This window comes from Scatophagus argus, chromosome 20 (assembly GCF_020382885.2).
Source record: "Scatophagus argus isolate fScaArg1 chromosome 20, fScaArg1.pri, whole genome shotgun sequence".
NCBI lineage: Eukaryota > Metazoa > Chordata > Actinopteri > Scatophagidae > Scatophagus > Scatophagus argus.
The window spans coordinates 7,483,036-7,494,985 of NC_058512.1; the positions used below are offsets into that span (position 1 = coordinate 7,483,036).

Genomic DNA, 11,950 nt, shown 5'->3' on the forward strand with positions numbered 1-11,950 from the left:
CTAGAGGACATGCAAAAAGCTAAAGTTCACAGTCCAGAATTTCTGCGATAGATAGTAAAAGTACTCATGTTTGGTCTACTTTTTGCCAGGATTAAGGGACTGAATTAAACATACAGGCTTTCCAGCTGAGAAAAGCACCTGGTAAGCTTTGAGGAAAACATCTCATAAGCCTGTGTGCTGCTGGGATAAACAGGTACAAGCCATTCAGAGACACGCTCCAAACACGGCATCAGAGGCACATCGGAAATAGACCAGTCCAGCTGAGAGGATTCTGCCACCAAGCCAAGTACTGTAGATAATAGGGTGGGGGGTATGAATAGCTTGGAAACTTCCCTAATCTCCCCGTCAGAATTCCCAGCCAGCTTGTGAGAAGGTGGCATAGTGCTCATTCCTAGTGAAGGGGGATGTGCACTGTGATCCCCCAGCTATTGTTTGATGCAGGCATAGGTATCGGATGGCTGACAAGAAACAAATCTAGAAGTTTAGTATATAGTATATGTATAGTATATATAAACTGTAGCTATATACTATAGCTTAGTATATAGCATCATACTGAAATTTTGCAAGTCCACTTTAGCATTGAGTCATCATGCATCATCAGACGTGAATAAAATTTATCATTTACATCAATGTTTACACATTTAACAGGTAATGTGTAAACTTTTTAAAAGCATAACACATATCTTTAAACTACAATGCTTTCAAGTTACATTGTAACTTGTATGCATTTATATTGTGGGGGGTCTATATTTTGGGTCTCTTCTGTAATAATAAAAGGCATTTTCCACTATCAGTTTTCTGTTCTGTTCATTAGCCTGACTAAGCGGGATAAATGCCTCTGAATATAGCTCTCCCCGCTTTTTAACCTGGGCTAGTGTATCTGATGGGCCTCTCAAAGGAAACCAGATACACTGATTGACTGAATCACATCTGATAATCTGACCCTGAGCATGAAATGTGCTTGTCTCTGATTCAAGGTTCAGTGGGTTAAGTCAGTGCTATTGTTATTGCAAGTGCTGACATTTAGTGCTTGGCCTCACCAAGGGTGTACCTTTTTTAATGACAAAGGTCACTTCTATAACCATTTGCTTGAAAGAAAAAAAAAATTCTGTTTGCTTGAGGGCTTTTTTCTGTTATTCATCAGTCAAAAGAACATTTGCATATTCCATTCACTCCAAAGAATAACTAAGACTTTATATTCAAACATGTTCTTTTAATAATGTAAATATTTCAAATCTCTTACCTAAAATGTAATTTAGTCCAAATGCAATTCCTGGCCACTACTATTTTGAATATTATATACCACATAGGGCTGAGTATCACAAATTGACTCCCCTCATTTCATATACAGCACCTCTTTATCATGTTGTAAACTTATTGTGTTTTGATTAATTTCAAATTGCTTGCTTTGCTTCAGTAGAGTGTGAAATGCACTTTCCCTTTTGTAGTTTTTCAATTTCTATCATTGTGAGCAGGGGGAAAAGACTATGGGGCAGGCAAAGCGAATGAACACATGGATGTCTGGTGTAATTAAGAAACTGAAGTATTAGAACAGGCAGTGCCTTCACCAGCTATAATTCATCAAACATGGTCTTAATTAAATTGTTTACACAGATGTCTGCAAGCTGGTTCCTGCAACAGTCATTTCTTTATAAGGATGCAATATTATTACTGGACACATAAGAAAAGTTTTGTGTAGCTGTTCACTACACTCTATAGGGCACCATTAGATGTTGAAATGAACTCCTGTTTGAGATTAGTTGAGTAAAACAAGTGCTCTGTCTCGATGGAAGTTGCTACGAAAAAGGCTCGACAGCTGTAATGGTGGTAGAGTGGAGAGGTGATGGGGGGGGGGGGTCACTAATGTTTGGACATTAAATACCTCACTGTCAACACATAATTGAATCTTGTTGGGCAAATGCTAGGCGTTTATAGTTCTTTTCAACATATTGATTGCATGAATTCATAGTATTTTTAGCAAGACCTAAATGTTGGGATGCATGCTTTTAGAACGAGTCACAGATTTGTTTGATCTGATTTTGGAAATAAAGTTTTCAAATGTTTTTTTTGGTGTCACACAGACAAGAGTCAGTATTCAGAACCAATAATTTTAGCGTTCTGTTCACTGTATGATTTGAGGGAAATAATTGCATCTACGACGCAGTTTGTGGGGCACCAGAGGGAAGAAAGGACTCAGTGCTGTTTCCCTTTTTAGCCTGTTAACCAAACACTGAATCTTTAAAATCTGAGTCACACCCTGCCAGGACCACAGGAGGAATTTAACCGCTGTCTCAAACGCTCTCTTTTATTAGCCCAGAGCAGACCAGTGGTCTGCCTGCCCTCATTCCCAATGTTATCTTAGAGATTAAGGGCTTGCTGTCTTTGACCACCCTCTCTTCGCCTGGTCATACAGATATAAACAAACACTCCAAAGACCTCCACAGAAAGGCACGCAAGCACACACTCACTCACCCACACATGAGTTACTTGACAGAGTTAGAGGGGAATGACTGACTATACGGAGGGATTTGGTTGAGTTTAGATTTTTCTTCTTCTACTACCTGCTCTTGTTTTTCTTTTCTTGTTTGTTTGTTTGTTCCCATTGTTCTGTATGTTTTTTGTACAAAAATTTGTACCTTGAGATGTTAGCTTATGTTAATCTTGTCCATGAAATACATTTGATTTTATTATTTTGCTTTACCAACTGTGACAGTAGAATTTCCATGCTGTCAAACTCTGGGCTAAAAGAGATTAAAAAGTTGGAGCTTGTATGTCAAGAAAAAAAAATTCTCTCTGGGTTGATCATCATGACCTCATCACCATGAGTAGTCTCTTCCATACGAAACAATACATAATGATTTGACTCATTCTAAACATAAAAAATATATTGATTAGTGCAGCGTTGAAAATAACTAACAAACATGATGAAATGAACTATGAATATCTAAATTTTGCAACTTAGTTGCCATTATTGTTTACATTTCAGGCTAAAGAGCACAGGCATAACACTACACATCTATACGGTAGTATAGGTTACTGCATCAAAGATTCAGTAATCAGTAAGACGTACAAGACTGGATATGACATTTTTTTTCAGAGAAAGGATGTCATGTTTGAGGGATTCACATCAGAGAGCTGCAGAGCTGTGAACACATTCACGTGTCCTTTAATAATAAGCATATGAATCATGTCCTGGTTTTAATCATATCCCCCTATACATGGTTGTACTGTCATCAATCCAGACAGTGCCGGCTTTCTGTGCAGTTGTGTTGTCAGCTTCTTCACACATATCCATGGGTCTTTGTTATATCTGCAGTAACATTCTGCAGTAACATCTTCAGTGTAATTTAAAAAAAAAAAAAGTTTGGTTTATGCTTGCCTGGACACTTGCACTATAACGCTGTGATACTTCCATGCACCGTCACTCCTGGATTTTGGCTCCTTCAGCTTATTGTCATTTATGGACCACAGGACCAACAAGCAACATTGAACATAATTTTCAGTTTTGACCGGTATTAGACTTTGAGTTTCACCATACACAACATTATTTTATTTATTGAAGATGTGCCTGTACAAATAGCAGATGATGGTCAAGAACTGTATCCTTAATCATTAAAGAGCAAACAGTAAATAAGTTATGCAGCAAAGTTTAACTAAAGCTTCTGAAAATGCAGAGGGCATATGGGTTTTTGAAGGTATGAGATAAAACAGCTCCATTCAGCATGTACAGGCAGCTGACAGCTCTTTAAAGATTATGGGAACCAATGAAATTACCCCTCGACTTCAGACCCTGAAAGCAGCAATTGACTGGTTCAATCATTGTAATAGCAGAGTACTGATTGAAGCCTTGTTTGGCAGAAGTTTGACGGAAAACAGGAACAATAACAAGTCTGTGCCTTCCACAACCTATCCAGCCAGCTTCACATCTGTGTACACCAGAGTGACAGCATGATAAAGCTTCTGTTCCAGTGTTTTGCTCAGATGCCCAAGCCACAAAACTGACTGCAATGGTTTGTTTTTTATTTTTTATTTATTTATTTTTTTCTGTGAAACCATTGTGTGATGCAATACTGGTCCATTCAGTGAGGGTTTTATATTTTAGTGAAATCCAGGGATGCCAAGCAACAACAGCTACAACTCTGGAGTACTATGAATGTGGCTCTTTGCACAAGTTACTATAATGAAAGCAGGTGCGATTGATATATATGGATTAATTTGAACCTTTTGGTGAGCAAAATGACAGTAATCATGACTAGTAAGTAACTTATTCAAGTGAAGGAAGCAAATGAGGAAAAAGATTTTGTCATTTACTTTCATTCAGTAATGGCCATGAGGGAAATACCTGGAATATTACATATAAGGCATTTCAGTATAGGCCTGTCTTGCTGGTCTCGCTCTTTGTTTCTGTCAAACAGAAATGTGCACATACCCACATGCACACCAAAAGACGACAAATTAGCTGTCAGTTTTACTAGCCATGTGACCTCAAAAGCAAAGAAAGGGGAGATAATGATCTTAGGCTAAGGACAGCCACACACACACACACACACACACACACATCTGCACACTTAAACTACACTGTCCAAGGACTTGAAGCTCTAGACTGACGGATCAAGGGGGACTGGCATGAAGACAGAGAAGGGTAAATGCGATTATCGCATGACGGGCTTTAGCTGTCTTTAACTGAGTTGATAAAGTGTGATGCATGCATAAAATTAAAGTTGCTGTGATTAAAATTGTGGCACAGAACTGCATATCCTATATATACCTTCCCATAAATGAAATGAATGTTTTGTTGGTTCATTTATCATTTACTGAAGGGTATTACGGGGCAGTCATCTACATAAAGCCAAGTGACATATTACGTATTTATAAACTAGACACATAATGGAATTGCCTTGCTTGCTTTCACCTTGTAACCGTGCAAGATGTACTATCGAGTTGGGCATGTGAACACACAGACAGAGGACACATTTGAACTACACAGGATACTGCTAGTCAAACATTTCTGTAATCAATATTTTTTGTTAAGCAGTGTAATCGTAAATTGTCTAAATGACAAATGTAAGTGGATTATTTAGTGTCATTTTTTCTGTTTTATCACAGAGAAATTATTTATATGTAATTGAAAAATGTCTTGATTGCTCCAATCATGCACCTGCAGCAGACAACATTTATATTTTATTACAACAGACACTGAATGTATTCTTAACATTTATGGGCTTAACTGGTTGACCTTTGTAGTACACCAGCCTTTAATAAAGCATTAATTAGAGTCCCTTTAGGGTCTGTGAGAGCTAGCCAGGTTCCTAAATATGGTGGAACACTTGCAGCTATTCAGTGACAGGAGGGAAAATGCAAGCTATCATTTATCCAGGAAATGAGAAATTGCCAAAACCCCTAAATGTATCATTGAGCACTGATACTAAACACATCCCTTTTTAAAAAGAAGGTTTGGGAATCCTTCTGCCTCTAAAAATACTTTAAAGCCATATCATAAATTCTAAGACAGGTTTAATACATTTCCCTCAAGCTCTATCATCTTATTTTCTCAAAAGAGAATGCCCTCCTCTTATTTTAAAAATAATACGTAGTAACAAGCCCCACAGTGAGCTTATCCATCATGAGACCTCCTATATAAAATAATTAACTATGTTTGAGTTTGTTACAACAATGTCCTGAAGAAAAAAGACATTGTTTCCGAAAGCTGTGATTCCCAGACTTTCAGTAGTTAGAGAACAAAGCTATTTTGGTCCTTTTCCCTCATGGGATGATGCATTGTACTCTGATCCCTTTGTCCATTGGAGAGACAGAGCATTTTCAGCCTAATGCAACTGGACCCTCGCTAATGACAGCAAACAGCCCTGTCGGCGAGATGACAGCAGCTGAGAACAATATTTAATGTTGACATCACTTGCTATGGGAATCTATTTCAGGTTTCTTCCTTTTATAGGTGTGCTGCTGGAAATTGCTATCTTGCTCCCCAGACAGAGCACATATAAAAGCCTTGGAAGAGGAGGTCGCCCTCTGTGTTCGGAAATCACTCTGAATCCCTTCAGACTCTTGCTTGTTTCTCAACAAGTACAAGCTCACCTCTGAATCCCTTAACAACATGGCACCAAAGAAGATTGAACCAAAGAAACCTGAGCCCAAAAAGCCAGAGCCTAAGAAAGATCCAGCTCCAGCTGCTAAGCCAGCTCCTCCTCCAGAGCCACTGCCTGAGCCGCCCAAGGAGCCTGCGTTTGATCCCAAAAGCATCACCATTGAGTACACTGCTGACCAGATTGAGGAGTTCAAGGAGGCCTTCACCTTGTTCGACCGCACACCAACTGGAGAGATGAAGATCACGTATGCCCAGTGCGGAGATGTGATGCGAGCACTGGGTCAGAACCCCACCAATGCAGATGTACTCAAAGTGCTTGGGAAGCCACGGCCAGAGGACATGAGCACTAAAATGGTGGACTTTGAGACCTTCTTGCCAATGCTGCAACACATTTCTCGTGCAAAAGATCAAGGCAACTTTGAGGATTTTGTTGAGGGTCTCAGGGTTTTTGACAAGGAAGGCAATGGCACCATCATGGGAGCAGAGCTGCGTCATGTGCTGGCAACACTGGGAGAAAGGATGACAGAAGACGAGGTGGACAGACTGATGGCTGGGCAGGAGGATGCCAATGGGTGTATCAACTATGCCTCCTTTGTAAAGCATATTCTCTCCGGGTGAAAAGTGCTGTTAATCAGAGAGACTTAATTTTACCTGAATGTCACCCCTGTTTTCTTCACTTTTTGGAGCCATGCTTTGTCCATTTAGAGGTGAGCATGTCACTTAGTCTGTAACATATTTTGCTGTCAAAAGCAGCAGATAATGTTCAGTAAAAAAAAACGTTAGCCCCAAGACCTATGATTAATTCTTTTTAATAGGCACTCTGAAATATAATGGAATGCCAGCGAGATAAGGATATTGACATCCATTAAAAAACTCCATTAATAAAGGAAATATGATTACAAACTGCCTCACAAATGTCATTTCAGTATACGGAAATTTTAAATTTGAAGAGACAACAATGATTCATGCAGGATTGCTGATAATAATGCTCATTTTATGTCTATTCAACTTTTCACATCAACTGTGTTAATGTGATTAGAGAAAAGTACTGTTAGGACAGAAGAAAGAAAAAAAATAACAAATAGGATTTGGCTCCATGTGAAAATAGAACAGATCTGATCCTATTCTACTTTTCACAAAGAGTGTTTGAATGAGCATGCTTGTCATTGTGCTTGAGGGGCAGCTGCTGTGGATCAAGATATCCTCCCACATTCTCAACACAAACACACGTGTGCACACACACACACACACACACACACACACACACACACAGAGACCCTTTGACAACTACAAGACAGGTGCTCCAAGGACAGGCCCTCATCTCCATTGCAGTGACTGACACAATAACTCATGTTGCCTTTTTAAAGCAAAAAGATGTTTTTACTTTTTATATGGTATTTAGTGAAGAGTGGATACATGTTGATTTTTTTCCCCTCATAATTTAGCAGAGAAACGATCACTGCACTTTGTATGTAAGTCCAAAAATATAAGTATGTGGCTAGTTTTATTATTATTACATCAAGGCAACCTATTCACATCTCACTGAGTTTAATAACTGTGGTTAGGAATACTGACAAACACCTGCATCCTCCACACCATCTGATCAGCTTTTACAGTTGCATTAAACAATTTCTGACCTTCAGGGGGATTAGATGACTACATGTTCATCTTCAGAGGTCAAGTGTGCTCTTTGGCCTGCCATCATTTTTTGCACTGAGTAGATAACATACATTTGGCTCAATGAACACTGTTGACCGTGGTTTATATAAGGGTTTGGTGAGAGCTGTTGGAACTCAACCATGTGGACCAATGAGCTGAAAGAGGTTCAAAGCTGAAAAAAAGAAGAGCTACAGAGTGGGCTTTTCATTCACACTGGAGTTGACAGTAACTGTAACAGCTCCATCTTCCCCCCTTTGGCATCAATATCACGACTGAAATTTTGACAAGCAATAATTTAACCTTTTTTTGTTTGTTGGTTGTTTCCTTTTCAGCAATAGACAGGGTGACACTGGTCTGATAACAATGAGAAAATTGCACATGAACTCAGAGGGGGAGAAACACACAGGGGACATTAAATTAACAGCTGCTAGAAAATGAACAACAAAACTATCCAAGACATTTGATGCACCAGTTTGACAGTGGATCATTACATTTATTACAAAAAACAAACAAACATCTATGTCTTTTTTTTATACTTTATTAATCCCAAGCTGGGGAATTGCTCCCCTGCATTTAACCCATCACTAATTGAAACACACATACACACCCAACATGCAGTGAAACACACAGGAGCAGTGGGCTGCCATATCTGGCACCCAGGGAGCAAGGAGGGAGGGGTGCATTGCTCAAGGGCACATCAGCTGACTAATAGAGGGGGGGGGAGTATTGTTAATCACTCCACCACACCCAAATTTTTCCTGCCAGTCCGGGGTACAATCAAACCAGCAACCCTCCGGTCACAAGGCATTTCTCAAACCTCTAGACTACAGCTGCCCACTCATCTGTGTGTGCTTTGGAAACATTTTACCTTATAAAAAGTTTATCATCTGGGTGATTGAACGCCTGAACTTGATGAATTAAGCTCATCAGTTAAACAAAGACTGATTCAAACATGAGAGGCGAGATCAGCACAGGATTCATTTTCAGCCCAGCAGTTCAATAATGCAGAATAGCCAGTAGTAAAGGTTGTCGAAGATGCCAGAGGGCAATAAAACAAACAAACAAACACAAGTGAAGACCAATTAAAACAAATAATCAAATGTAATAGCAACTAAAATAGTCTAGTTTATGAGATAAAAATAACTCATAATCCTATAAAAACTCAGATCATTTGCAACCGAGACAAAATAGACAACACAGACAATCTTAACAAATACAGCCTCTTTGTCTTTTCTTACCTTGTCCTATTGTCATGCTGACAGCTCTGTGGCTGAAAGAATAGCAAAACCTGAAAAGAAAACCTTTGCCAGCTTCACAGTAAATTGCAGAAGCACACAAGAGTGTCCATTTTTCATGGCTTAGTCAATATATATACCAGTTGAATGTGAAGACAACCTGTGACTGTGAGTGCAGTTGCCTGTCAGCCTGCATCAAAGCCCAGCGTTGTTAGCTCACAGTACCAGCCTCACACTTTAAAGGTGGTACCTGGTCCTCTTGATTCCCACCTCACTACACAAAGGAGTGTCAACCTCTAATTAGCGTGTACCTCACTTAAAAATAATCAAAAGAGCTTTCAGGGAAACCTAGCAAAATCTGACAAAATTACTTATTTATTTATTTTATGATCATTAATACCAATACATTTTCATCCCACAGTCACATACTGTTGCTTTGTCAAGCCCCTGTAGAAAGTGACACATGTGATTGGTCACATTACTTTTTATTTTTCTACACAAGAAAGATTTTAGCAAAATATTGATTATGTGTAACACTGTATGATAATGATATACTGTATGGTATTTGAAGGCTTTCACTTGGTGATATTAATTAAATGTTGTTTATTAAGACTGACATATTACCATCAAGCTAAAGTCAACAATGAATCATTTTCAAAATTACCTAACAATTTAATTAGTTTTTTTTTATTATTATTATTATTATTTTAGTAATTGTTAATGTGAGAGAGCACTTTAAATGCACCGCACTCACATGCTATTTTTGGCATACTGTAGAAGGAGAAGAGAGATGCTGCTAAATAGACAGAAGTGGCACTGAGTATATGCAGCTGTCAAGTACATGCAAAGGAGGTTCTTAGTGCACTGGGCAACCAGCTCCATACCCGCTTGAGAGGCAGCCAGTAATTTAGACCCATCGTGATTAATCAGCAGCTGTTGGCTTTAAAGTTCTTTGTCAGATATGAGGGGCTCTTGGCTAAGAGGATCCACCAGCTTGTGTACATAAGTTTTCATTTTAAGTTTTCATTTTCTGTACTAAAGATGGACACAATATGTTAAATCTTTATTGAGTGTGCCAAAGAGGTGATGCTTCTAATTTTCATCGCCATGGTTTCTGCCATTGTTGTTTTAGAGTGCATTATATTAAAATGCCAGATATACAAACTGCTCTCTGCATGGCTCTGGCAGCCCAGGTGGCAGCATAAAACACCACAATACACACACACACACACTTGCATAGAAATACCAAGCGGCATTTCTCATTTAAAGTGGTAATTTGTGAGATCCTTATATTTTGCCAAGGGCAACATGCGGTGTTTGGTGCCAAGCAGTTATTGCTAGCAATCTTGCACTGTACCTTATTTTAAGTGTCACACTGTGTAATGAGTGCTGAGTTGTCTCCTACCATGAATTTTGATTTTCTGCACTGGTCTTTTCATTGTTGTTTTTGCTCTGCCCACAACCGCATCACATTCTACTGTGGGCTAAGATTTCTTACAAGCTATAGATCATCACTTGAGCATTTGTTAAAAAGAACAATAGGTCAAACAAACAATTATCTTTTCTTCTGCATTATTCTGAGAGCGGCCACCATTTCGGTGAATATTTCTAACGTTCAGTTGTTTATTCAGCAGTTAATAAATTACCATGACAGTAATGGCAAAGGCAAATGGCAACCTTGATTATGAAACAGCCAAAAGTCAAAGAGAGGGTGCCCAGGTCAATATCAGCCAGCATCATTTGTTGTCACACTATCATTTTTCACTGGGAATAACAAATTCCCCACTCTCTATTAGATCTACTGTAGATGAACTTAATTTACAAGGGATTCTGACTGAGTTTTGAATTACAAGAGCAGGTCTAATTTATGGGTAAGGCATGAATCTGTGTGAGAAAAAAATCCTAACGTATGAGTTAAAAAGTCTATTTTCAGGTGGTCCCATACATGATATGCTAACTCTTTAATAGACATGTATACTAGCCACAATGTGATTACATGAAACACAATATCCACCTCTGAGATCCACCTGAGCTTCCTCAACAGTCTTCGCTCTTCATTTACAGATTCACACAAGTAACACTGTGATTTGCATCTTCTTATAGATGGCAAATAAATTCTGGATGTGAGCACATCAGCTAATTCCCCTGAGATAGCTTTCAAAAAATATCCATACTCCTACGTGCACCAAAGTCATGTTTCAGATTTCTAGAACTTTGTATTAACATGGAAATCAGCAGCGCCTGAATGGCTTGATATTGTCATTATGATGCACACCACCAACAAGCTTGTTAGCACTAATGACATTAGTGTGCATGTGTCCTGTTGACTGATGACAGTTAAGTAATCAGACTAATGCTGTCCTTAAAAAGAAATTACAACTAAAATATGTAATGCACCACTTCTTTTGTTCAGGCTGATTTAGTCCATAAATTATACTGGTATTCTTTCCTGAAGCTTTTGAGATCTTAAAACAAAACAATTAGGTAAATTAATCAAACATCTGCATGTAAAACCGAGGTGTTATGGACATCATTTAAACCACCTTCTAATTGTTTTTTTAAATTGCATCATGCAGCTCAAAATCTGAGGATCAGAACTTGAAAAACATTGTGAAGATAAACACAAACTGGACGGTATTTTCATGTCGACATCTAGTTTTCTTTTGAGTTGTTTTTTGATATGAAACACATTGTTTGAATGATTGCACAATGAGAATATATCTCACAGATGATTCACAATGTCAATACAGTCTGTGGCTCTTTGATGAGCCTTTTGTGCAATGTCCTTTATAGCATACTGCAGGCAAAGCCTCTATAATAAACTGTCTCTATCCTCACAGCTGCTTTCATTACTGTTCATTCAACACATACTGTGTCCAGGGATCAATACTCCTTCACCTTGTGCAGTACTGAAGCCAGAATAGATGCAGCTCCAAGGGCAATAATGAGGAGT

The 11,950-nt window shown here is 38.7% G+C and overlaps 1 protein-coding gene across 1 annotated transcript; it reads left to right on the top strand.

Moving 5' to 3' along the window:
- The first annotated feature begins 6,012 nt into the window (after window positions 1-6,012).
- LOC124052124 (myosin light chain 4-like) lies at window positions 6,013-7,006 on the top strand. Its single transcript, XM_046376052.1, has one exon. It carries the CDS (start codon window positions 6,113-6,115, stop codon window positions 6,719-6,721), a length of 609 nt encoding a protein of 202 aa, XP_046232008.1. The 5' UTR covers window positions 6,013-6,112; the 3' UTR covers window positions 6,722-7,006.
- The last annotated feature ends 4,944 nt before the right edge of the window (window positions 7,007-11,950 follow it).

What these genes read in the sequence shown, in the direction of transcription:
- LOC124052124 (XM_046376052.1), top strand. Translation starts at nt 6,113, where the DNA reads ATGGCACCAAAGAAGATTGAACCAAAGAAACCTGAGCCCAAAAAGCCA.